Source organism: Toxotes jaculatrix, chromosome 17 (genome assembly GCF_017976425.1).
Source record: "Toxotes jaculatrix isolate fToxJac2 chromosome 17, fToxJac2.pri, whole genome shotgun sequence".
In the NCBI taxonomy this organism is placed as follows: Eukaryota; Metazoa; Chordata; class Actinopteri; family Toxotidae; genus Toxotes; species Toxotes jaculatrix.
Genome location: NC_054410.1, coordinates 8262913 through 8290807, shown reverse-complemented (window position 1 = coordinate 8290807; position 27895 = coordinate 8262913). Strand labels below are relative to the sequence as shown.

The 27895-nt window shown below is 41.5% G+C and overlaps 2 protein-coding genes across 3 annotated transcripts; both read left to right on the top strand.

Moving 5' to 3' along the window:
• The first annotated feature begins 1110 nt into the window (after positions 1-1110).
• lbh (LBH regulator of WNT signaling pathway) lies at positions 1111-11196 on the top strand. The gene is made up of 3 exons (XM_041061242.1): positions 1111-1348; positions 6207-6306; positions 9214-11196. Exons 1-3 carry the CDS (start codon positions 1320-1322, stop codon positions 9448-9450), a joined length of 366 nt encoding a protein of 121 aa, XP_040917176.1. The 5' UTR covers positions 1111-1319; the 3' UTR covers positions 9451-11196.
• Positions 11197-17554: 6358 nt separating this feature from the next.
• On the top strand, positions 17555-27119 carry lclat1 (lysocardiolipin acyltransferase 1). Of its 2 annotated transcripts, XM_041060209.1 has the most exons (6): positions 17555-17879; positions 22080-22247; positions 22709-22907; positions 23116-23262; positions 24698-24814; positions 25858-27119. In XM_041060209.1, the coding sequence occupies exons 2-6, from the start codon at positions 22080-22082 to the stop codon at positions 26382-26384; spliced, it is 1158 nt and encodes a 385-aa protein (XP_040916143.1). In that variant the 5' UTR covers positions 17555-17879; the 3' UTR covers positions 26385-27119. The 2 variants fall into 2 exon arrangements, with proteins under 2 accessions (XP_040916143.1, XP_040916144.1); XM_041060210.1 differs by lacking the exon at positions 17555-17879 and having other exon boundaries at positions 22107-22247; positions 22545-22907.
• Positions 27120-27895: the final 776 nt, after the last annotated feature.

Sequence of the window (27895 nt, the reverse complement as noted above, 5' to 3'; positions counted from 1 at the left end):
GGAAACTCTTTGAAGAGCATTTCAAAATCAGATACGCAATGTGCTCATTTCCTCATTGTTTGCTCTCTGCCGGGCATGTGCGCCACCTGCTCTTACCCAAGAGATTTTAACAAAGGGCATTTACAAACTGACAGATTCACAGAAGCTGTGGGCTGCATTATAATGTGGTGTCAATGCCACCCCAAAGACAATGAGGGAATATTAACATTTTCTCTTAATAAATTACCTTGTTCAAAAATGATATATACACTGTATGACCGTAGTGTTGGATGACACAACTAAGCACTTGCCCTTAGTAAGTCACAAGGTGGCAGTAGAGGCCTACTGGCATTTCACCATTTACTGAAGAGCACCCTGGGCACCTGCTTTCTCTGAGCCAAATGTACAGTACACTCTGCACAGGGGAAAAGACAACTGGGCATTTTATAAGGTGTGAAGGTCATTTATGTGCCAAAAGTCCTGACCACAATATAAATGTGGCCAAGTCATGGAAAATCAGCCTCATTATACTTTGGGGACATCATTTTGACATTCAGTAAACAATCCAGTTTGACAAAGTGAAGAGGGCATGGGAACTCTGCATGCTTGGTGCAGGCTTTGTTTTATATGGGATTTCGAATTGCAAAGCCTTGCAGGGGGACCATTCTTTATTTCTGAAATATGAAGACATTGACTTGCCCTTGGAATATATTTGTGAATGAGCCCAGGCAGAGGGGCTCTCTCTCTCTTCCTCCTCCTCCTCCTCCTCTCTCTCTCTCTCCTCATTTGGATAAATGTCACGGATTACCTAACTGGCGAATCAGTGTGTTTTTGTCATTCAAGAGGAGGCAAGACTGTCATTTTGTTGCCTTGGAGACTACAAATCAGTAGCATCTTGCAGTATCTTCTTGTCCATTCCCAACGAGAGGGTTCAGTGGCTGCTGTCGTCATAGGGCCAGGGGGGGTGGGGGTGGGGGGGAGGCGGAGGAGCCGAGTCACCTGTGCTCTGATTGGCTCCTGCTGGTAATGAGCTGCCATTGAGGATTTCTGGCCTGTTCACAGAGGAGGTGTGTGTCTGGCTGCACAAGTACACGCCTCCCGCATAAATACTCAACACAACTGTGGTGCTGATCAGACGCACCAATTTAAAGAGCAGCGTTTTGTTCTCTGGCTGTCAGACTTTGTCACAGCTACTTTCGATTTGCGTGAGCGTCCTGTGCTGCTTTTTGGAAAAGGAGGGGGGAAAGAAATTAAAAAAGAAAAAGACAGAAAAAGTGGAGAGAAGTCAGCGGCTGTAATTAGATTCCCTAATCAGCAGAATTGGCCGCAGGTGTGAATTCATGTCTGTATTTTCCCCGCAGATATTCTGGTGAGTACCGCATCTCTCCCAATTTCAATTGTTCACATCTGTGAGCAGCAGATGTCTTGCTTTCTTCCTTTTTGTGCTGTTGATAGAAATGGCTAAATCAAGTGTCAAACAACAGATTCTTTGCCTTTGCATCTGACAGGTAAGACCTATGAAGTATTTAGTTGTGGTGTATTTTGTTTGGTGATTTCCCTCCGAATCAGCCACCTTTTGTTGCTACACCCACTCATGTTTCCTTTGAGATTTTCTATGGGGTGTTGCCCCTGAAATTGGAAATGTCACAGCACACGGATTGGAAAAAAAAAAAAAGAAAAGAGAATTCTAGGTCTCACCTTTTTTCCATTTAGATTTTTTTTTTTTTTTTTTTTTTAACAAACAGTTGTCACACTCCAGCTTGATATGTTATATGTTTCTGCTGGTGCCCAAATGAGAAAGGTCAGTGATTACACAGCTACATTTTCAGCCTATTTCTGTTTAGGCATGAGATGTACTTTATTCCCCGTTTCAGGACCCTTTTTTGAACCGTGACGCATACAGACTTTACTTTGCTCTGTCCTCAGACATTTGAATGGAGTAATACACTGCTTTCATCCTTTAGTCTTTAGAGCTGCAGGTGCAGTGCAATTGGAGGAGGATGGATGTACTCTGCTCCTATCTATTACTGTCATGTCATTTTATCATCATTACTTTTGACAATCAGTAACTCCTTGATGTACTTGACACATGAATAGTGAGCATATCTTTGTTTATTTAAGTCATTCTGTTGTCTTATCTGTCGACTGTTTTCCTGTCTGTATGAGGATATGCAAGTTGTTTTGAAACATTGTTTTGCGAGCACTGTTCAAACCTCAGCAGGCTTCTAGCTGTCTCTACCAGGAAGTTGAGAGTCAACCTATTTACTGTAACCACACTTTGCCTTCTTGCCTGTTCTTACTTTCAATAGGCCCGTGCTTCTCTGTTCTGTAATGCTGGCTGTGTGAGAGATCCAAAAATAGGGTCTCACTTTTGCTTAAGCGTTACTTTAATTCTAAAGGCATGATTAGGAACTTTCTGAGTGTGATTTGATTTGGATCTGCATGTGGCAAGTTTCAGAAAATCTTCCATTTTCTGCACTGTGGCTTTTTATCAGCGCAAACTGAGATCTGTTTCTCGCAACAACAGCTGGTACTCACCCAACATAGATACAGATCTCCCATACAAACTGCACATAAAAGTATAAGAGACTTTGTGCAAGTCGCTAGACATGTAAGGTCAATAATATTTTCACTCCCTCACGCTTCACTTATTTTACCATAAAGTAGTCGTGGAGTCGTAACTGATCCATGATGTGTTTTCAGTGGCAGACTCAACCCAGAGGAATCTAGAAGCAACCCATTCATTCCAGCTCACTTCTGGGGGTCTTACTCAGCCCTCCCCCACCACCCACATACCTGCAGAGCTATGTGACTTGGCTGGTGGGAAGCTCAGCTCTGGCATGGAACGTCAACAGCTTTGCCCTGTCGCCACACAGGCTGAGATTTATGATAGTAGTAGTAAGAACAGTGAGGCAGCAGGGGGGAAACAATGTTGATAAGGCAAGATGCAGATCCCCCCTCTCCTCTTGTGCAGTGAGATTGCTGCTGAGACCACTTGGGCTCCTGTCAGCACCAGCACAGCACAGACACTCAAGGAGAGAGAGCACGTCCTCAGCCTTGTCCTATGGACACAGGTGGATGTGGATGACCCTGCTGGCAATCTTAGGTGGTGCCTCAAGACTATCAGTCTTTGAGCATCTCTAATAGAGATATTTTGGGAGTCATAGGTGAGATTGGTGTGGTAGATGGGGTAATATGAAAGACTGTAGGATAAAGTCAGAGCTATTAGGAATCTTATCCCATTGAGGGCAGGTAGGTGTTTTAAATAAATAAATAAATAAATAAGTCAAAAGTGGAGGAAATTGCTTAACACAGAATGTGTACTGCTCCTCCACTGGTCACTGGGTCAGTGCACCTGTCTGAAACTCAAGTGGTTGGAAGAAACAGGTTAGGATGATTTCATAAATGTACTGAAAAAGGCACCACCTGTTATCTTGGTCATCTTTCATGCAGTTTTAGCTTGTAAAAATATTGTATATGGCAACTCTAGTAGAGCGGCTTTAAGTGTTTTTTTTTGTTTGTTTGTTTTAAACATTTCCTCAGTTATGCTCTATATCATATATATTGTTTGTTTAGTCTAAACAACAGTTCAGAACCCAAATATATATAATTTGATATTATAGAAAGACTAAGAAAACCTCCAAATATTCACATTTCAGAAACTGGAACCAGAGAGTTTAAATTATTTTAAAAATCACTTGCATGATTGTCGCTGATAAATTCTCTGATTACCTAATCCATTGATTGACAAATAGCTTCAGCTCTAGACTCTAGTAATCCTTCCAACTTGTGTTAAGGACACATAGTACATGACTGACTGTGTGTCTCGTGCCGTTACCTGCTGTCCATCTGTGCCCTGACTGGATGTGGCATTAGGAAGCTGGCAGGACCAGGTATGCCTTATGTTGACTGGGTCAAGAGATAAAGAGGTTTACTGCCATCTGCCACACCAGCCTCACACATTAATCAATGACGGCCATTTGCTTTAAGATGTGTTTTTATGTCATAAATTAACAGATGGACGTGTTTTCAGCTCCGCTTGACAGCTGAAGCAGTAATAGATGTGACTGTAGTCTGAGTGTGTTTGTTTCCTCCTAGGTTGACTCGTTACTTGTGCACCCCCACTTCCTCCTCATTGTGCCCCTTTATGTTTTATTAGGCCGATGTTCTGTTATTCTTAACAGAGCAGGATGTTTATATGATCCCCGAACAGAAATATGACTGGCAAGGCCAGAGTGTTTATCTTTCTTTCCCTTCCCTCCTTCTCTTCCCCTCTCCTCTTCTGCTCAGGTCTGCACTGTCACCGTTCATCCCTCCGTCCCTTCCACTGCTGCTTTTTGCATGCCTGCCTCACCCTCCTATGCCCCCACCACCAGAGCAGCCCCAGCTGACATTTTTTTTCCTTATGTTTCCTTCAAGCTTTGTATTTTTGGAAATCCGGCTACTGTTTCAGCCAAGTATGGCATGTGGTCTGCCTGGTGCAGTAAAGGTTACTTTATGGTGAAGCTTTTCAATTTTCACATTTTTAAGAGTCACACTACGCCCGGCTGTGTTGTCAGTGTTTCCTTGGAAGCCACAAAGGGTGTGTGTAAATTTGAAAGGAATGGAAAAAATGATAAACCACCATTGCTTCAGGGGTTAATGATCTGCTGGTACTGAGTGACTCATGCCACTCAGTTCTGTCCTTAGGATGAGTTTGTGTTAATTCTGCCTCTAAGACTACATGAAGACTGTCATGTACAAAGCGATGTGTAAGTTGTGTAGATGTGTAAATTTGGCACAATTAGCGGAGCCTCAAAGTCTGTTGGTAACAGCTATATAAGTTTGCTAATGTTAGCCACCAAACGCCTTAGTGCACACAACTGAGCAAGTGTGCATTTGATTGCTTATGAATTAAAATTTAATTTCTAAGAAGGTGTAATTTTCTTCTTCTGGGTTTTTATTTGTCCAGTCTGCCACAATTCAAGCTAAACGCCCATGTGTATTGACAGTTTGTCAAATAACTACCTAACTAACGAACTAACTCAAAAATAAACCTATTTTTAATTTACTGTAAAGTAATTCATGTGCCAGTAAACATGCAGACTATTCTGAGCATACTGAGTTTTGTATGAGTCATAAATGGAGACAGTAAGACAAGGCTGCACTATTTATGAATTTCACAGAATGTTTCATTGTGTAGTTACAGATAAAATGAGTATTGCATGTTTTAATCTCTCCCAAGGTATAATGTTTGACCATTCTGCTGAAAATAAAAAAAAAAAACCCTGAAACATTTTTATTAAAAAATGTAGTTTTTTAATTTTAATTTTAAATTCAAAGTAGGTCAAGCGAAGAACACACATCTCTTCCCTGCAAAAAAACAAAGTCCATTGAATCGGATAATATGTGGATGTGAGTGAGCTTCTTGTGTTCTGTTTTCTTTGTCCTATATAGCCAGTGACCACACAAACCGTAAGCCTGTGGCCACTGACCACAAGGCACCAGGCTTTAAATAGAGAGCGTGAGAAGGCCGCTCAGCATCTTGTCTCAAAACAGCATCTATGTCAGTCCTGGGACCTGCTTTTTTTTTTTTTTTTTTTAATTTTTACTACAAAGCTGGATAGCAAATGCACCGAACATGGATAAACAACCTCTTGTTACTTTCATCTAAAATGGAAAGCTTGGCCAAGCTTTGATGGAACTGAGTGCATTGAGTTCCACCCCAGTCAAATACCACAGCACGCCCCCAGCACTCTCTCACAATGACTGTGTTCTCTGGTTGCTAGTGCAAGAGCACATCCTCCTGTATTTAGAAACGGCCACCGTATGCAAGCCACATCATGAGCTGTGCAGCTTTGCAGTGCATTAGCACAGAGGAGTGTGGACTGGATGCTTTTTGTGTTGTGGCCAAGATTTGCTGATCATAAACAAAACTGGCACATGTGTGCAGGAAGGTAGAACAACCATGACTCTCAGACTTTGACTGTGTGTATGCATGTGGATGGTTTAATATGCGTTGTCTTTGTTGTTTTTCTGTTTTTGTTACTGACAGCTTTTAATAATCATGACATTTACAATCTGTTTGTCCTCAATGTATACAACTGGACTCCCCTTGTATATTTAGTACAGAACCAGGACCACATTTATGTTTTTTGTAAATGTTTTGATACTGCACCTGCATATGTACCGTGATTATCACTGTATCTAATCACATAGCCTCTTCTCTTCTTCTTTCAACCCTGCAGCCCAGTATTGCCCAGCCGAGATATGACTGAGGTGATGATCAGCAGCACCCCCATGGAGGACATGAGGCTCAGCCCCAGCAAGGACAGACTCTCCTTCCAGGTAGTACACACACACAGACACACACGCATATACGCACACACATGCATGACACTGTTTTTGCCCCAATTCCCTACCCATGTGTTTTTATATGGCCATTTTATACCTGTCTTCATCTATTCATTCGTACTTAAAACTCCAGAATTATAATTATAAGAAAACATTAGTGCAAAATTCACCCTCCTATTTTTATCCTGTTAAACGCTGGTGGTCATAACTTTAAACATACAGAGGAAATGTATGTAGTGGAAATTGTCTGTAGTTCACTATGGCTTGTCACGAAAATAAACCCCGCAGATTCAGAGAGATGAGGTAAGCAGCCATCAGGTGGTCATGACAGGTTGTTGCCTGTGGCTTTGTTTTACTGTCAGCTCAACAGGACCATCTTGGAAACAAAACTATTTAAATACACAGCTTCTTACTTGTTCAGTGTCAAATCTGTGCCCAGGATGGAAAAAAAGATTGAAAGGGTCCTAAGTGAATATGCAGTTTTATCATCTTTCGCATTAAAATGATTTAAGCCAAAAACATTTATGGGTTACCACTGGTGCTGTGTGGTCATTTGCATCCAAATTATGATTAAGCAAAGGGGCCACCTACTGAAGCTTCTACAACCAGGCACTTCGCACATTTATTTCATGAGAAAGGTGGATAGGAAGGGGATAAATGGATCTAAAATAACAAACGAAATACTGCACACCATCTAACTTGCAATGATTAATTTATTTGAAATGTTTCTGTGCTTCTTTGGAAGCTTCTACAACTGACATGGGGGGAAAGGGCTGTTTCCTTTTGGAAGATAGATTATTTCATACAATTTTGATACAGTTTAATTATTTGTATACACATTCTGTACATTTGTAAACCTAATACAATGGTCTGCTAATGCCCTGCTGTATGCAGACGTTGACTGAAAGGATGTAGACTGACCCAAAAGGAAAAAGCTGGCTTCCTCTCCCCACAGTTCACACCCCAGCTGTGAATCTGTCTGAGAGAATGAGAGGAGCGGATAAAGGGGGTGGGGGGGGTGGGAGAAAAGGAGGGTACCAGTGTGCCACTTCTCCACTCTTTCCATCCCCACTCTGTATTTCCTCACCTCGGCCATTTGCCCAAGGTCCCAGTCACTCCTCAGAGATGCACTGTATGAAGCAGTGATGTTACCCCCGTCACTTCCTCCATAATGGGTGTCAGGGGCTTTGACACAGATTGTGTGACCATCAAATTCCAGCTGCACCTACAAAAGGTGCTGAAATGAATGTGACCTATTAGTGGAAAAGGATGAGTAAACAGTTACTTATTTACTGAATTATCATCTCAAAAGGCAATGTCATGATTCAGGCGGATAATGGGCACCCCCACCCATCCCAACCACACACCCCAGAAGATCCTAAAATAGCCAGCATTGTGCCTGGCTGATGTGTCGTTGCTTCCTGCCACTGGAAGTGAAACAAGTTATGACATGTGTTAGCTAAGGGTCCAAAGGCAAGGTCACTCACTGCCTAACTCCCCTTGGTGTTGACGCACAGTGAGGATTGGCGATGCAGGCCAGGAAACGCAGATACACGCAGGCATTAGACATGAACACAGGCATGCTCATACATACAACTGCACACATAATCACACCACTTGGCGTGGCTCTATACGCAGCTGTTTTCGGAGAATGTAAAAGCCTGCAATAGACACATAAATGCTTTCATAACCTGACAAATTCTCACATTCACAAGGCATATTTATAGTTTTTTGTCTTTTTCCTCCCTTCTCATCTGTCTCTTATGGAATTCATGGAGACTTGGACACAGATGGATCCCCTCTATCTCTTCTTGTCTCCGTCTCTCTCCTGCCTCATCTAATGCTTTCTTTCCACTCGGCTCTTTGCCCAGACAGCGACAACCCCCCCCCTCCCTTCCCCATGTCTTGGAGTGAAATATGCAGGTCTAAAAATATTCATCCACTTTATCCAAACAACAGCAAAAAATGCTGTTCTTGGACCAGGAGTGGCAGGCTTTTTTCCCCTGGGCCACTTCTCCGGTTCCTGAGAACAGAGAAAGTCAGAGGTTGATGTCCAATCTTGCCAGGATAGGGAATGCATGTAATCTCTCTTGTCAGAATGTCTCTCATGCCCTTCAGTTTAGATCCAAACATTTGAGAGTGGCATGCTGCATTTATAAGGATACGTATCAGTCTGGATTTGCAGATAACTCGGCCGATTTCATGTTCTTTCATCAATCTTTTTTTCCTGACTCCTTCTCCACAGGAATATAAAGTATTCAACACTAAATGCAGACTGTAATAGTCATGGATGTTCTATTTATACAGAAATCATGTCACAGTAAACCTTTCACCTTTTGTGTTTTCACCTTACTGATTTGAAATGCTATGATTACACTCTTGTATAATCTTCTGAGTAGTGGGTGATGTGGTATTGGATAAGCAGCTACAAGCTGCTTGGCACAATGCCTTCTAAAGCATTTAGATTAAACATGATGCAGCATTTACCGTAAATCTCGCTAGACATGCCTCATTTACCCATACACAGCCACTGATGTAATTCTTCCCTGTGCAGTTCAGTTTTTGGTTAGCACCTATATATACATATATATACATATATATATGTGGAAAGCTAACTAGGCTGTTGGGGGAATGTGGGATGGGCAAGAGCAGGTATGCCACTGGGATTTTAAGCAACCACTTCCCATGACAGATGTTTAGTCTTCACATCACTTCCTTCAGAGTTGTTTAGCCTTGTAGTGGTGCCTGCAACACTTCTACAAGCTCTGGTGTCCCAGAGCCTACCGCACACTTAGCGCTGATCAGAAATATGCTCACAAATAATCTCTTGCTTTACAACTGGGGACAGCTAACTCAGTTTGTATTCATAACCATTGTTTTCCCCTTGTCTCTCTCCTTTAGATATTCCCCGATCCCTCAGATTTTGACCGTTGCTGTAAGCTCAAAGATCGTCTGCCATCCATTGTGGTTGAGCCCACAGAGGGAGAGGTCGAGAGCGGAGAACTTCGCTGGCCTCCAGAGGAGTTCCTGGTCAGTGAAGAGGAGGAGGAGGATGATGATGATGACGAAGAAGAGGAAGAGGAGCACAATAATGGCAGCATCCAAAACGGACAGCCCACACAGAATTCTCAGCACTAGAGGCCGTGTTCCAGGATCCATACTCTCTCGATCCGTTTCTTTCTGATCGACTCTCCCTTTCACACACTGGTTACACTTCACGTCAGCATTCAGCAGACTCAACTGACAGACACGCTTTCAGTGTCTTGTGATGCCATGTCGTTGCCACTGACACCAAAGCGTCCCTCCCACAGGAGAAGCAATACACCCATGCACACACACTTCCTCACACAATAATTTATCCTCCTGGACTGCAAACACATGCAAACAGACTTGGAAAGAAACTGACATGCACACTTGTAACCTACACCTACTTCCTAACATGCCTACCACCGTGTGTGTCTCGGCTCAGAACAGATGTTCCGTTGGACAGTGGCAACTCAGTGCTCCATGGACAGGTCTTAGGCTGCAGGGAGCTACTACTGCTCTGTACTTTACTCCAAAATGGCTGGCATCATGACCCCAGAGACTTTATATTCGCATACAGAACTATTGTGGTACCCGTGGGGATTATTGTCTACAGCACATTGTGTTTCAGTTTTTGGATTGATATGTTAATTATTGTGATTGCCACTGCTGTCCATAGATACGTCTGTTTCTGAGAAGTGAATGTTTTGTGATTTGTCTGTTTATTTGAGAAGTGGGTATTTTGTGCAAAGTGTCACTGGGATTTTTTTTTTCTTTTTTCCTTTACAGAATTTGTCTAAATTACATTTTTGTGACCATTTACAATAAAAAGGCAACGGAATCATTTTAGAGAAGTGAGAAGAAAGTGAAAGGGGAGGGGGGGACACACACCATGCCCCGTTTTGGTAAGTGCTTGTGTGATAGATTCATTGTACAAAGGCTTGTTGAGCAGTGCGGGCACAGTCATGCTATGATTTTCTCATCACGTTGACCACCTGTAAGGCTGGTGACAAACCATAGCTGGATGACAAAGCAACACTGAAGACAAAATGTTACTCAAGCAGGTTATAGTTCAAAATGATAGAGCTGAATAAGGATGGGGAAAGTGTAATTTTTCAAAAAGTAGTTGATAAAGCAATGTACAGCCCCATTTAGGGATATGTAAATACCCATTCCCAATGAGCCAACCCCTGAGGCCTTTTGAATTTTTTTTTTTTTTTTGAAAGACAGACTCTGAGAATAGCTCTGAGTTCTACGCACCTGAACTGAAAACTGTCTTTCCTGGTCTTCCTGTTCTTTTTGAAAACAGCCATACATTTGACATGATGAAGTTCAGGTCACGGGGGAATTAACACTGTAGGACAGAGTTAATTAAAAAAAAAAAAAGCATACAGGTCTGAAACAGTATTAAACTCTTTACTCACAATTAAAACTAGTTCTAATGGTTACAAGAGAGCTATTAATGGGAAATCTGTCATTTATTTGCCTGTACTACAGTTTTTAAAAGTTGGAATGTTTTTTTTTTTTACTCTTTAAATTGCAATTTATTGTTCTGTGAATCAAGTCTTGTTAGTCAAAATGTGGAAAAGATTTCACTTTTTGTGTACACTCTGAAATACTGTTGTACAAGCATGACTGATATACTATATGTTCTCTGTTCTTTTTGTAATTTCTCATTTGAGTGGCATTAGGGCTGTGTACAGAACATCTCTCTCTTTCTCCTGTCTGTCACCCACAGGTCCCACATTGTTTTTGTAAAGCTCAGGGAGATTAGCCGCCATCTTTCTCTTGTTTTTTGTATTTAGACCACTTTTCTCTGTGACAGTTACAGAGGCTGTAAATAAACATTTGAATTTGCTATCCAACTGCGTGACTTTGCTGTGAGAATAATTAACTATGAAGAGTTACTGCCGTTTTTATAGTACATAATGAAGTAAATTAGTCTTTTACAGGGGTAATCCTCCAGCATGTTGAAAGTATTGTTTCCAAGACACTTTACTTTTGTGTTTGCTTTCATTTTCCTTCATGTGAACCCCCCACCTCTTTTCCCCACTCACTTCACCTGCAGTGGTTAGAGAAAAAGCAGTATTACTTCCTGTTCGGCATCTCTCACATACAGAATCTCTCTCTCTCTCTACGAATACAGATGCATGTATCAAATATGTGTATATATAGAAGCGAGAACAGGCCACATGCTACTTCCTGTCTTCAACTCACACACAAATGAGCACAATCCGAGACCTAGTTAAAACAAAATCTTATTCTTCAGCACAGAACAGCTTTAATTTTTACATTCTTAAAACAATGCATCTTTAAAATATTAAGTGGTGCCATCCAGCGACATGGAGAACATTGGTTTGACCTACCAAACTTTTAGAGCCTTTACAATTACAGAAGTATTATGGACAGTACAGGGTATAAAAGACTGTGGAAGCAGCTCCTCACGCTCTACCCATAAACACTCACCACAATGATGCAAGACTAATAAAATGTGGTAGAGTGGAAAAGCTCTGAAGGGGAACTGGAGGATTTTACAGGAATAAACAGAAAGCTTTCTGATCACTGTTACAGTGGAAACCTCTCAGGTGATTTGCTGCAATGTACTGTATTAGTGACCCACTAGGTCAAGTTTGATTGCCTAGTACCGGGAATAGTCCATCAGAGTTGCTGCGGTAGGGCCTTTGGGGGCCAAGGGCCTGACAGATTGGCCAAGGTGGTGCTTTCAGGGCCTTACGGTCACTTCCTGGAAGGAGAACAATGAACTGACATTTTATCCTGCTTCCTTCTTCCTGGAAAAAATGGAGCATAAAGAGTTATTAATACCCCCCAGCTGACAATGGTGGTCAGCAGCAGTGAGTGTGTCTGGCCCAGGGAGCCGGTGGCTAGTTCTGGATAGGCAAGAAAACGAATGTCCTTTGGCCCTTTCTTAATGACTGTTCCTTGATCTCAGTGGAAAATGTCATGAGATCATGGAAAGAAGAAATCATAAGAAGTTAGGAAAGGACAGAGCACAGTCCTTTGAGAGACTGGCCAAACTTGTATCCAGCTACGCAATCATGTGACGTCAGCAAAAACCTCTGAACTTTGCTTCGTCTTTCAAATATTGCTGGAGAAAGCAATATACTTCAATTTTAATAAAGAAAAGTCCTGTATTTTTGAAGCTAAAGGAGATATGAAAGGAAGCCCCGGAGCATCTTTCCTTGGCATTTAGAAGTTTTCAGCAGCTCTTATACTCAGCTCTTCTTCAGTCACTTCTCAGCTGATTAATTCAGGTTCCTTACCTTTGCAATTAACCAGCAAATTAAAATTTGCTTTGCCCCTTCAAACCTGATTGAAGCACTATAAACTGAGACCTGAAAGTAATGTTCACAGGAGTATCACATATTTTTACATTCATAAAATAACTATGTTTTGGACTGTACAATCATCTTAGACTCCTCCAGTCCCACAGTTTTAGAGCCCTACAATCACCAGTTCAAGGTCACAGGAATTTTTAGTTACAATAGCCAGAAAGATCTCACTTTAAGGGCCTTGAAAACCTATTTTCTCATTCATCTTCTTCCTATGAATAATGGAATGTTTTGGTTATTTCACTTGAGATATTTCTGTATTTGTGTTTTTCCCCATGCTTTTTTCACAGGTTTAAGTGGGAAGGTTTCAGCTGAAGAAAAAAACAGAAGTCATGCATTTTCATGCAGAATACAGGATTCAACAACATATGAATCACAATGACAGTTACTGGATTGCTTGCACATTGTGAAGCCACTGTCAACGTAGTCTGATCGAACCACAACCACACAGTCCTGATAAGGCAGATTACCTGAGTTTTTGAGTGCTGAAAAAAAAAAGTTATGTGGAAATTTAGCTATTTGGGGAAAGAATCACAGTGACTTTCCTGCCAATTAGGTGAGATGTTTGCTGAGCTCTTATGTCTGTATGATAATATGGAGCTGGAGCCAGCAGCCAGTTAGCTTAGCTTAGCACAAAGACTGATGGGAAAACATCTAGTCTGGCTTGGTGGGGGCTAACCTGCGACAACATCACACTCTTGTCTATGAACACATCTGAAGCTCAATAATTAACATGCTAAATGTTAGTTTTAACTCTGGGCAGGAACATTATGTCCCAAAATGCTAAAAAATAATCCCGTTACACTCTTAATAAATAATTCCTACAGAAGTTTCATGTTACCAGAAATATGTCTTGATTTGAAATTAAGTTTTCTTTATTCTTTTTTCTGCTATTGCCCTATGAACATGCCCCCTTTCAGTTGACCTCACCAAAGATTTTTACCACATCTCACATTTTAAACTAATTTCTTTACACTGTAAATCTGCTCATTAACTACCCTGCTGGTGGTTGGAGGTGACAGCATTCATTCTGGCAACTGGCAAGATAAGCAGGTACTCGGTGACATAGGGGCACGAAGAATGTCTCGCACACCATTGTTGGCGTGAGGCGCAGTATCTTTAAATGTGTGTGAGAGCGTGTGTGCTTGGCTATGTATTAAAACTGTTGTCAGAGTCCTCTGAGTGAAGTCACTGATAGCTCTTCTAGCTCATTCTTGGAATTCTTTCCAATGGAAACAATCCCATCGCTGATCCCAGTGTGTCAGCAGAGTCTGACCTGCCAACCCTTGAATTCTCCCCGACTCCCAGCTATAGTCCACATTAACACTGTTTCACTGTCACTCCTCTACACATAAACTCACACCAACCCCTTCATGTACCCGTAACACAACCCCTCCCCCTCCAGTCCTGTATGTCAAGAGGAGAAGAATAATGCTTATCCAATGAACTCTTTTTCCACTCCCTCCCCTCATTTTACTTTTCTCTCCAATGTAGTTGTTTTCTTGTTCTTTCTATTTTCGCTGTCCCAGACTTTTATCCCATTCTGTTGTTTCAGCAAGTTTCCCATACTGACATGACAGTAGAAATGTACTCTGCATTCCCACAGTTCAGGTTATGTAATTTAAGTTAACATTTCATTATAAACAGTGCCCCTGTTCCTATAACCTTGCTATTTTAGAACTGCAACCTTACTGTATAAGCCACCAAGGTTTATTCTGTGTGTGCATGCGTAACTGTCTCTGTGTGTTTGTGCAAAGCATGCAAACGGCCGCATGTGCTTGGAGGTTTTATGTATAACCTTGTCTGTTATTATGAGTGCCATGTGCGTAAGGGAAAGATTCTTTTCCCATGGTTCCTCAAGTGTGAGAAGAAAGTAGAGCTCTCAGGACATGAAGCAAAACTCTGCTAGTTATTTATAACCTGTCTGGAGACGGCCCACCAAGCGTAGACACATATCTGGCACTGTCAACAAGAGAAGAGCTAGAATAAGATACGCTGAGAGGCATACAACAAGGAGGGAGGATTAAAAGGTGAAGGAGTCAGGGAAGGAAAAAAAAGGATGTTGAGGAGGTACAGCATGAAGAATACCTACACTGTAACATGGTTAAATAAAAGATTAAAGGCTGGTTGTCTCTCTTGGTGGCCAACTAAGATAAGACTTGTGAGATAAGGTAAAATGCAGCTATGGCAAAAGTGACACTTGGGAACTTGCTTGGTGTCATCATGCCCTCATAAAATTGAACTAACGTACTTTCCAAATGACATGGATGGAAAAAATTTCATGAGACCTCTAGAAGTCAGTGAGGCAAACCATTTTGTTGTAATACATCTTTCCACTGAATGTATTTGACATTTGAAAACCCCACAGCGCTATGTGATACACCAGTCCAGAACAGAGGACCGCAGAGTAGTGATTGCTATTCAAAACAAAGCCTCCACAACTTCACAATTAATCAGAGTCAAGCACACATAATGCTCTGCCAAACTGTTCTCTGTACCTGCATGTCTGCACACCAGCCTCTGAAGACATAATGCAACTGCTGGACTATAGCACATATTTGGGTAGATGAGCCTAAGCACCCTGGGACTCATTCTCTATTTAACAGGGTGATGTAAGGTACATCTCATCCTGAAGCTTTTAAAGCTTTGATCAATACAAATCTGCTGACATCCGCTTTACACTGTAGTTTTGTGTGTTAATGTGCTAAGCCACAGGCTGCTGTTATTCCATAGGCTGTTGTTGATATAAATAGACAGCTTATGGCCCTGCCATTCTAATCCTTACTGCCTAAAGATCAGGATGGAAAGGGAGAGGACCAGGGACACAGATGGAGATAAACTCACAGAACTTAAGGTGCAAAACTGGAGTTAGAGAGAAAAAAAAAAGACAGGAATGTCATGCTGTTGTAAGTGTCAGGGTGATACATGCTGTCAATGTGAAGAGGAAGTGAACTGAAAGAGAAGAAGACTCAAGTTAAATCATCCATGCCCCCTCTTTGAACTACCAGAAAAGCACTTGAGGTCAAGAATGTTTAAAGAAACAAACTAGATGAGTTCTTTTTTCAATAAAGGCTTGTTAAAGCGCTATCAATAGACTCCATTCAAAATAAACCAAAATACAGTGCACAATGCCGAAAAAAGCCACTCTGTCTCTCTCACATGGACTTACATAAGTGGAATGGCATGTCTAACATGAATTAATGTTGTTGGTCTCTACATTTATCCGTTAATTTGATCCGAACTTTGACTGTAAAAAAAGTTGCATTTAGCTTGGCTTACCTCCCATGTCATCGTTATCAGCAAACATAACTTAAGTGAATATGTTTTATGTTTTTCACGGATTAAAATGACTGTGATTCTTACCAGAGGGCTTAGATATTTGGAATTCTTAAAAAGGGATATGATTAGGAGTACCTGATCATGTTGCTTCAGCTAAATTATCTTGGACAAGCATCATTAATCATGTGGATGTGCTTCTCTTTTGAAGGTGAGCTGGCACCAAACTGTAAAAAATGAGAGCTTGTTTCAAAGCAAAGTTTTTCCGTTCCCCTCTGAAGTGATGCGTTGACCCTTAAGAAGTTTATACTGATAAAGCTATATAGTTCACTCAGTCTCTCAGATAGAGTGCATGCCATAGGGAGCAGGTCATGGAAAAGTTCTGAGTTTGACTAAGTGCACTCTCTCTTTTACCCTGTCTGTCAGTCCTTCTCTACCTCACTCACCACACACACAACCACATGCATACACACAAGAGAGTACATGTGCATGCTTGGATACACTCAGACACATTGACCAATCTACGCACACTCACACATCACTGAATGCTGAGGTAATTTGTAACAGTAGAACAGCTCATAACGGTGGGTAAAAGAAACAAATGACACATGCTAGGATTTACACTACTTTAAAAGGCTATGTCGGGGGACTCAGTCAAGAAGTATATCATCAATACCATGCTTGAGATTTGAATGAGCTCCGACAGCTTATTAACACAGGGATCTTGTGGAGGAACACAGCAACATGAACAAAACACCTCTTTAGGACTGACAAGAGGATTAGGGAGCACAAAAGTAGTTAGAAAAGATAGGTATGAACTATGTGTGTGTCTATCACTGTTTACAGACATCTAGGCCTCTGCAAAAGTTAAACTTCCTGAAATGAAGTGGACAGTGTGTTGAAACGATGTGAAACCTCCTGCTTAGTCATTCTTTAAACCATAGGGTAACAGTGATGAACTTCTTCTCAGTGTAGTGCTGCAGACTTGCCTTGTTCATTGTTAACCTGTATTAATGATTAAAATGATAGTGTTTAATTAGTTAATTGGATAAATCAGTGCAAATTTTAAGTTAATTTAAATGATGGTGCTGTGATGAATTACCACACTAACGGTTTTTTTTTTTTGCAATGAAGTTGAAAGGCTCAGCTGATAAAGTGCTTTACTTAGGCACAATTTTGAGGGACCTACTCTCATGATTATTGTCATTTTATGCCTCCTTATTCCTCTTCTGTAGATTTTGAGGGGAAATATTGTCCTTTTTCAAGACTTTTCATTCCAGTGGAGTATTTTAACATTGGGAAATTGCTCATTAAAGATCTGAATACTTCTTCCACCACTGCGTGGAGTCTTTTTTTTCCCATTGTCTACTTCTCCCCTTTTGCACCTCCTACTAAAACTTCGTGTGTTGACTGTTGCTTAAAATATAACAAACATAACCACTATCATGTGAAATCTACACAGCATTCAGTATGAGGGCACATCTTGGCAAATTTTGTTCCTCATGCTATAACTGCGGTTTTCTATCACCGACTCGATGACTGTAGCTTACACAAACAGCACCTCCTATTGATGTCTGGGTGTAAGAGCAGGTGAGAGGTGACAAGTTGAGAGGTCGTGTTAGCAAGACGGTAAGGCGGCGATACTTTAGCTGCAGTTATACTGAGTAAATGCACTCAAAGAAAACGAAGTTACCGTGGGTCCGTGGCTGGCTCAGCTAATATCTCCCGAAGGGCGTCAGCTGTGAGGACTGGTTACGCAGCTGTTGGAAAAGCTTTGCTAGTTAGTTCACGTTAGCAAGCTGCTAGCTAGCCAGCTTGCTGAGTTGCTATGTCGCAACCGAGTGTTTGGATTTACTGGAGCTAACGTAGCTAGCTCATCCCAAGCAAACTTGGTTTCTGGAGGAAAAAAAACGAAAGGTGGGTATGTAGCCATCCAACAGTATGTTGTAACTATTGGACAGTAGTGGGTGCATTAGACAAATGAGCAGAGTAACGTCGACTAACCCGTGCTAGCTTGTGTTTAATGTTAATCGTAAGATTTGGCTTGCTAAGTTAGCATACACGTTGTTTGTGTCATCCTGGTTTGTTAAAGGCAATTAGCGCAAATGTAACCAGCGCTGCGGCCAAACATTACACTGACAGCCCATAGCCTTATCGGCTATTTTTCCCCAAGCGAACGTTATAGACTAACGTTATTTTATGGGCAGCACAACTTATGGTTGAGTGGCACCAAGTTTCAAAGTTATAGTATTCATGTGATAACGTTTTTAATGCTGCTCTGGTCATGGTCGGTAAAACTGGGTGGACACAAACTCTCACAACGTAAACTATGCTACCATAACGTTAGTGTTGCATTTGACACTTGCACTGTCCTCAGGGTTTACGCTCATTTGCATGTAATGCTAGGTCAGGTAATTATTTACTTAGCAACATGCTAACCGAAGGGATGATTATTTACAGACAGAGCAGGCAAGGCCCGTTTTTGTAACCGTTTAGCTTAAAGTTAAACGCTGGCTAACCCGTCTTGTCTTTCTGGTTAAAGTCCTTCATCTTTATTTGCCCCACCCTGGGATAATGGAAAATGTGTGTACGATAAACGGTGGTACATTGGCGACTTCTTGGTCTTGATTAGATTGCATCTACGAGGCGCGGCTTATTCGTGCCGGGTTTCCAAATGCGGGCTGATTTAATCACAGAAAATACGCAGCGTTATTGAGTTAATTGAGATGGTATATTGTCAAGATCCACATGGCAGTCACTGGCGTGCACCTTGCCCCTAAACTCATTACCTGTACATAGACTTTGTGGGCTAATTCAGACACAGACTCCTATACTCGAATGCCGTCAGAGATACGCCTTGAGTGCTCAAGTGATTTCTTCCTAAACTAATGCAAAGTCTTGTGTTCACTGGAATTATTGTTAGCATTGTTGGTGACAGAAGCTTTATCACGTTTCCCAAAAGGGCATTATCAGAGAAAAGTCACTCCTAAAAACCAGATTTTCCACCATGTCTCACATGATGACATCAGCATCATCTCACCCTATTAAGCCTCCCATATTTTATCCAGTTATCCACAGAGGTCACTCAGTTGTAAATAACTGTTATTTTCATTATTAATCAGCTGTTCAGTTATTTTGTCAAATAATCCCTTACTCAGTAAAATTATGAAAGGTGCTCACTGTAATTTCCCAAAGCTTAAAACCCCAAAACATTCAGTTTGCAATCAGAAAAGCAAAGCAATCAAATCACCACATTTTAGATTTAACCAGCGTTAGAATTTGTAATTGAAAAATTTGCTGATTATAAAATAGTTGATTAATTTATTGAGTTATTTTTTGCAGCTCTAGATGTGTCCCTTACAGTCTTACTGTTTTTCATCTTTTTTTTTCATTCATTTATTTTTTTCTGCCTGTCCTTCAAAAGGGTATCCAAAAGTTATGCAAGTTTCAAAGGTTAAGACATTGAATCAGTTTAAAAAATGAGTGATAGTTGCTGGGTAATAGCAAGTTGAAGACTGAAGCAGCACTTAAATCTATTTGCAGTTTAATTATCTATTTCACCCATCCTCTCTCTCTTCCCTCTCTGTCTGTCTCTTACACATACACACAGCACTTAAGCACATTGTTTAGCCTAGACATGCTTGACCTCTTCGCTCTGCTTTGCTCTGTTGGGATGTCTGGTCTTGGCTTAAAGTGAGGAATGCAAAATGATTGCCAGAGAATTCAGACTTGGACTATGAGGAGTATGCTGTGCATTGCCTGTGGTGGTGTGTTTGGGGAAGTGCTTTCAGGATCATTACTATGGTGATTAAATAAATGTTAAACCAACCCAGATGGATGGGACTAAATCAAACTCACAAGGGGTACTAGCCTTGGAGTATGAAAACAAAAGCGTTTCCGTGGATGCCTTACATAAATAGTGTTAGGTCCCAGGAACCCACGCCAAGCGGAAGAAAAACATGTTTATTTAACACTTTAATGTTCATAATTCCATTCACTTCTCACATCTCTCCGTGCAGGTGTGTCATGTATGAATTGCCTCGTCTGATTGTTCCAGCAGCCACCCAAGGGCGTGCTTTTTGTGTGTATGGGGACACAGGCTAATTGTCGCAATTGTGCTGAGTAAGCCTGTTTCCTCACCTCTCTCATGCCTCACATTTTCCGTTGTTAAAGCCAGTAACCCTTCAACCCTTATTGCCAGCGTAATCATGCACGCAAACACAGTTGCATTTTTAAAATGCAACTTCAGCCACATTGGTCGCTGTCGTGAGACTTGCTGCGTCATGGTGCCGCAGAGGTCATCTAGCAGTGCAAGATGATGGGAGTGTCGGGGGCAGGTAGTCCGTAATGAAAGCTTGTGCCATCATAACAGTAATTGAAGTGGAAAGGTGTGAACCACAGTTCATATAAAAGAAGAAAAACACCTGCTGGATGAAATAGCTCCTTGTAGCATCAGCTCAGACTCTGCGTCAGCAAGTGCAGGGTGTAATCAGATCAGGACTCACTGTATTTCGCCTCTTACCCTTCACCTCAGGGGACTTGCAAGTAATGAACTGGTTCTATTTCTAAGCTTAAGATTAATGAATCTTTGCTGTTTGTCTAGGTTCTTTAAAAAAAATTTAAAAAGTTTTTTTTTTTTCTGAACATGCATCCCATTTCTTATTCATATAATCACACAAACTAGATCCAGAGACAACTTACATGAATGTCTATTTACATAAAATAAATTAAAATTGGTCTTAAATTGGTTTTGTTTTGTTTTGGGGAGCACTCAAGTTGACTTTGCTCAGTGGCTATTTGGGTACTTTTCAAGGGCCCTGCACACCAACACAGGTGTTTTAAATTATTCTGACTAATTAGACCTCTTCTCTGGTTTAGTGGAGCCTTACTAGGAACTGTGTGAGGATAAGGTAACAAGATTAACAGAACAGTGATGGAGATGTCAGTCAAGCAGACAGTCATGGGAATAAGTCTAACCCAGAAAAATAAGTAACAACACCTCTGTTGTGTGTACTATAGTTATGTAGGAATTTTCAGGTGTGAAATGTTCCACATCTGAAACATTACCATAGGAAGCTGAAGTGATCGCCACTGATGTCATTGAAATGACAAGGGATCCCCACTGGTATGTCCAGATGAGCCCCTTTAAACTTATCAGATATGTCATGGACAATTGAAGGTCCTGTTACTTGGTTTTGAATTTCAGAAGGATTACAGGTTCATTTCACTTCCACCAGGGATCTAATGACCATGAAGTATTTCTGCAGTGTTGCAGCTACTGTTACGAACACGCTTAACCAGCATTACATCTACTTAGATGTTTTCCATTTACATTCATCTAGAACATGGATGTCTGTGCAGTTTGTATGTATGTATTTTTATTTTAGATCAGTTGCTGCATCAGTTATTTTCAGAATTACCTATTGAAGACCATGCTTACACCACTGTGAATGATAAGGATAATTACCTAAACTAAACTAAAGTTGATTTCACACCTTTCATGCCTTTATCAAATTATAATAAAGGTTGACTTAGCCCCATTTTACTGTATTTTAATTGCAAAAATGGCGAGGCAGCTGTTGTCAAAACATTCAGTTACACTTCTAAGTTATTGACAAGACAAGAGTGTATATGGTTGTGATATTTTAGTACCATTTTTATGTATAAAATGTCAGAAAATGCGACTCAAAGTTAATGCCAGTGCACAGACTGTGCATTGAGTAAATCATTTCAAAGCCACAGCCACACTTGATTTAGTGACCATGCACCTACAATTTGTTACCCACAGTCAGAAAGGTTCTCCTATTTACATTCCACGGCAGGAATGTCTGCCCTGAATTTTCCACTGTTTGTGGGAAAATATGTCAGAAGAACAGCAGAACAGCAGGCTTTGCTATTGATGAGAGTGTTGATAATCCTGTTTGTTTCATGTTACACTGTTGCTCCACTTCAGCTCCTTTCCATAGTTGAGATACAAATTGGGGATAAATTCCATAAACATTTTTTTTTTATCCCCGTCTTAATACAACTTCAGCTCACACTTTGACTGCTTTGTTTATCATTTATCTAGCTGTGACTTATATTTAAGCTAATCTTATCTTATTCATCTCTCCACAGATGGCTGTGTCGGTGCGGGGCCTGTACTTTGTGGTGACCCTGTTTTTGGGTAGTTTCTTTGGAAGTGTCTTCATGCTGGGTCCAGTTTTGCCCCTCATGCTGCTGTCTCCTGCTTGGTACCGCTGGATCACTGATCGCATCGTTGCTACCTGGCTCACCCTGCCTGTGGTGTGTACACCAGCTTAGTCTTTACTTTGCCTGGTTCTGTGTGTGCCAGATGGTCTTAAGTTTCCAGTGTTATTCCACAGTCACGATAATCTGCGTCATCTCGGCCTTATTTATGCCTCCCTATTTAATCACATTTTATTTTTGTCAGAAGTACACTTCATTTATTCAGATTGCCCTTGAGAACAATTACGCAAATCTTGTTTACAGTGACCCCATGAATTGATGGCATTATTTATTTATTTTCGCCTGACTGTTTTCTCTCTCTTAAATTCATCTTACCTCCTTTCCTATTCCCAGTCCCTCCTCTCTCCCTCTACATCCTTTTTAAATTATCATTCTTTTCTCCCCTTGATCATGCACCTTTCCATTTTTTCCTCACCCTCTTTTTTCTTTCCATTCTCCCCCCCTCTTGCATGTTATCTTTTATACCATATCTATCCCCACTACTCTTCCCTCTATAGTCCTTGCTAGAGTTGGTATTTGGGGTGAAGGTGGTAATAACAGGCGATGGCTTCATTCCGGGGGAGCGCAGTGTGATCATCATGAACCACCGTACGCGTCTGGACTGGATGTTCCTTTGGTGCTGTCTGCTCAGGTACAGCTACCTTCGGCTGGAGAAGATCTGCCTCAAGGCTGCCCTCAAGGGTGTGCCTGGCTTTGGTGGGTATAGAAAAGTATGAAAATGCAAAACAGTTTAATTTAACCAAAGAAAGTAAGCAGTTTTTTCCTGCAAGAAAATTCTGGCCCAGTCTCAGATCTCGTTTCCTGAGAAACACTGTTTTCTGCCCCCTTTGAAAAGTCTTGCAGAATCAGTTGCACATGAGAAGTAATCAATTACACATGTAAAGACTTTGTATGTGCTTTCCAGGCTGGGCGATGCAGGTGGCCTGCTTTGTCTTTATTCATCGTCGTTGGGAAGAGGACAAGAAACACTTGGAGAACATGCTGGACTACTTCTGTGACATCAGAGAGCCTCTGCAGCTGCTGCTGTTCCCGGAGGGCACAGACCTCACTGGTGAGACGTAGGGAAAAAAAAAAAAGCATCACTCCATCCATACATTCAACAGTTTGCCCACATTTCAGTTGTTACTCTCAGAATGTGTTGTCCACCAACCACTCTCTAGACCTCAGTGTGGCCCTACACCTGTCTTGTGCCTTTGCGCTGACACTATTATGCGAACACAATTTCAAAGTGATAAGGCATAGCCAAATCCCTTGACACACACCCCACACAGTCATTTCTGCGGGAATGTTCTGATCTTTCAATCCAAGCAACAGTGACACCAGTGTCTAAAGCCGTTTCGGATTGCAAATAAGCCACTCCAAGTCCCGAGTAGCTTTACTAGGGCAAGCTTAACTTCTCTTTACATATCATGATGTCGTGAGGGGTCCAGTGTAGTTACATCATAATTGGCAAGCAGCTCTAGGGCTTTAAAGATTGTTTCCCTTTTGATGTTGTGTTTGCACCCGTGCATGTGTGTGTTTGTATGCACACACGTCTGCATTTAAGCCTCTTAAACCTCAAGGCTTAATTTGACGTAAGAAACAAGAGGGTGTATACAGACCTCCATCTACAGGAACAAATTCCGGATGAACTTAAGGCCCCCCACAAACTGAACCCTTTTGAAAGTTGTGGAGCTTGTCTGAAGTAACTGGAAGAGTGTATAAGAATTCGATATCGGTCAACCTGGGAGAGCAGAGGAATGACCAACAGAGGTCTGTCCGTAGTTCTTTTGTAGTACGAGGTCATCTGAAGGAGCTACTTGTTACATAATATGACTAATGAGTCATGATATAGTTTACATGTTCCTGCAACAAGTTCCTGAGGAATGTTTGGTTAATAAACACTCATCTTTCCTGTGTTTATGTACCCCTCTGGTTTTTACAAAGTTGTAAGCGTTTGTCACTGGAGGGTGTATTTCATAAACCTAGTCATATCCCGTAACCAACGTTATTTATTATCGTTACAGCTATTTTTACAATGCTGTAGTGTTATTTTTGGTATTGTATTGCTCTTGTTTCTACACTACAATTGGTCCTAACTGTTGTGCAATAAATAGTCTCACACTGTTTATGTGATATTTTTTCCTAAGTGCAAGTGCAAAATCAACATTAACCCAAATCAACAACTAAAATTGAGAAATTACATAACATTGGATTTTAATTTAATGTATGCATTAATTTTGCTGATGTTACAAAAAACATCTGTATCATTCTAATGTGAATGAAAAGGTCATTTTTAGTTGTAGTTTTTAATGTACCGGTAAACATAAGAATTAATTTTAGTCATTGGCGGTAACAGTAATAGTAATATGATGCATACAATATTCAAATATTGGTTGCTTCCCAATGAGAACATATTGTAACACAGTATAATAGTTAACACATACTGCTAACACATACTTGGTAGCTGCTAGAGGTTTATTACTGTGTGTCTGTGTCTCCTGCAGAAAATACAAGAGTGAAGAGCGATGCGTTTGCTGCCCAGAACAGCCTGCCGAAATTTGAGTATGTGCTGCATCCTCGAACCACTGGATTCAATTTTATTGTGGACAGACTACGGAAAGGTCAGTTGTGATCCACGTCAGCAGTTTCTGAAATCCTGTAATGCCTACATTAACCGTGACACCGGCTCACTTAAAAATCTGCTTAAAACTGTTGTAGCTGGCAGACAGTCAAACAGCAGACATGCGCTTTGTGTTCATTCATTTTTGATGATAAGCATTATTTGGTTGCAAAGAAAATAAGTAGGACACAAAGCCTGTTGTGACTATGGAAGTGTTTTATCAGCATTACCAAGGGAAAATGACATGCTACCATAATGACTGTAGTTATTCCACTGACACTGTTTGTAGAAGAGGGATCATACCTGTTATTCTTCAACGTGTCAGACCTATGCTTCATCCTACTGCCAGCCATTACAGCACCCCTGAGATTCTCATGTTTCCCTATGAGCTAATTCTGGCAGTCCTCCAAAGTTCTTAAATACCACCTCTGGCCCTGCAGTCCCCCCCTCCCCCGACCGCCCTGGATGCTGAGTATGGCACTAACTCTCCAAGCAGGTGTTGTGAATCAGTGTGATGTCATCAGACTTTGCTAATTCTCCTCTCCTCTCTCTGCACCGCTGACTGACACGCTGTGCATGGTGTCTTTGCCCAAGTCCCACTGTGCCCCTCAGAGCTCTATTTTTACCGTGTTAGAGCTGAGCTGTACAGGAGCAGGCGCTGGCAGGTGTCATCCTGTCCACTTGATATTTCATTCAACTCTCCCTGTGTGTTGTAAGGGCACTGGGGTTCACTGATGATGGTATAGAGCTCATGGTAGTTTTGAAAGTAAAGAGGGGATGAAGCTATAAGCCCCTGGATAATTAGAGGTACATGTGTACTTGAGTTAAGAGCTGGGATTTTGAAGGGTGCATAACACGGTTTGAATAACCAGTGTGGATGTGGAGAAGGGATAAAATTAAGTCTCCCTGTAGTGTCATGTCTTCATGTCTGGAACTGCACAGTTTAGATTAAGTTTGAAAACTGAAATCATGTTTTACTTTTCTTTTCAAACTATTATAATATTCTACCTTTTGATGATTTCAAAATTGTGTACCTTTTCCTAGGTGACAACCTGGATGCCGTCCATGATATTACAGTGGCATACCCCAAGAACATTCCTCAGACAGAACGCCACCTCATCCTGGGGCTGTTCCCCCGTGAGATCCACTTCCATGTCCGCCGCTACCCAGTGGCTTCGCTGCCCTTCTCATCCTCAGACTTAGAATCTTGGTGTCGAGAGCGCTGGGCTGAGAAGGAGGTCCGTCTCCGTGACTTCTACTCAGGCCAGCCCCGGGCCTTTGACAGGGATGGTGTTGCACATGTGCCGCCTTGTAAGTCAGAGCTGCGTGTGGCTCTGATTAAAGCCGCCTCACTGCTGTACTGGAGCAGCTTCATTGCTCTGTGCTTCACTGGCCTGTGGATGTGGGCTCCATTCAGGCTCTATTTCCTGCTCATGGTTGGAGTGTATGTGGCCCAGCAGAAGCTGGTGGGAGGGCTGGAGCTGCTGGAGTTGGCCTGCCATCGATACTGGAAGTCCGTGGCTTCTGACAAGGGTGACAAAAAGATGGTATTGGATGGGAAGATGCAGTGAGGATGGAAGACAGGGTTGCCTGGACAATGACATGTTTCCACCTATGCTCAGCAAGGACACTGAGGACTCCGTTGTCTTGGCCTGTTCATTCCAGAGGGCTAGAGGATCCCTTATAGGGACCTGGAGCTCCATGCCTTAGAAAGGCTTCAGTGGAAAGAGCTTAACTTTCTGTTGTGAAAAAAAAAAGAGGAATGTTATGTACATTTATCTGTGTTGGGTTCAAGGAAGTCACCATACATGATGTGTCACCCGCCCTGTCCTTTTCTTGTAGAATCACTGTTAGTTAGCTTGATGTCAGTGCATTTTACCCATTTTATGTTGTTAGTGTTATGGCTGTTTGTTCAGAGTCTCATTGTCAATGTATGTCCTGAAACAATGCTGTTAATATTTTGGATATTGTTGCCATGTCCTTGAAACTGGTTTTATTGTGTTCTGTGTTGCCCTTGGTTTTATGTCATAAGTTTTGGAGCAGAGCCATAGTACAGACCACCTGTACATATAATGACTTGACTCTAACCAATATTCAAGCACTGCAGCTGGATTAGACGTCGGGGACTAGTTAAATGAATCAGTTTTCATTAATAGTCTCTGGCAAGGAAGGAGAAGGACACATGTAATTCCCAGAGAATTATTAAGGAAAATACAGGTATATATGCACCATTGTTTACCTTTTATTGGGTATGATTACCCTTTTATTAAAATTGGGGAATCTATTTTTCCCAATTAGTCCTTAGAGATAACTTGTGTGATGATGTTTATTACTGTAAAGGTCTTGAAACATGTTATTCTGCTTGTTTGCTCAAGTAGCTTTTGCACATAAAAGCCAAAGGTGAGAAAAGCAGATGTGATGTAAAAAAAAAAGCAACCAAACAGAATGTAGTCTTGTCTTGTCAGGAAAGGGCAGCTTCACCCACCACTGGCAAGGTTGTCTGCAGTTACACTAAGACAACACTTGTGATCATCAACTCATCAAGATCAAAGATCTGAGACCTTATGGCTGGATAACTGTAGAAGCAGTTGAGCTTTCTGCCCTTTCTGGGAATGAAGGGATGCCTTGTAGAGACAGGATGTGGGTGGTGCTGGGGTGGAAGAATGTCCTGTTGGGACAACATTACCCCTCGATGTGCAGGGTGGCACAGAGGACCAGACTTGGAGTGGAAAACTGGCCCTGAACTCAACCTAATCCAAAAAAGCCCTGTAATGCCCACCTCTGCCTGTGTCACTCTCTGGAGGACTGGCATTGATGCGCCTGCTAAACTCAATTAGCAAGTGACAGCTGAAAAAGCTACTCCAATTGTGCCAAAAAAGGACAGAAATGGAAACAAGATTGGAGTGGCGCTTCAACCACACTTTTTAGCCACTGACTCTTTACCACTGAGCTCAGTGCCATTTCAAACCACGTTAATTCTGGGAGTTTATGTCTTTGAGAGTCTTTAGCAGTTTCAGTAACACTGTGCAGTGAGTGATCTAGCTGACCACTTCAACCCTATTTTGTGAGATAAATGTCTTTC

Coding starts and splice junctions, on each gene's coding strand:
- lclat1 (XM_041060209.1), top strand. CDS start 22,080: ATGGCTGTGTCGGTGCGGGGCCTGTACTTTGTGGTGACCCTGTTTTTG. Junction 23,263..24,697: donor GGAGGGCACAGACCTCACTG/GTGAGACGTAGG, acceptor TGTCTCCTGCAG/AAAATACAAGAGTGAAGAGC. Junction 24,815..25,857: donor TGTGGACAGACTACGGAAAG/GTCAGTTGTGAT, acceptor ACCTTTTCCTAG/GTGACAACCTGGATGCCGTC.
- lbh (XM_041061242.1), top strand. CDS start 1,320: ATGTCTGTATTTTCCCCGCAGATATTCTG. Junction 1,349..6,206: donor TTTTCCCCGCAGATATTCTG/GTGAGTACCGCA, acceptor TCAACCCTGCAG/CCCAGTATTGCCCAGCCGAG. Junction 6,307..9,213: donor AGGACAGACTCTCCTTCCAG/GTAGTACACACA, acceptor TCTCTCCTTTAG/ATATTCCCCGATCCCTCAGA.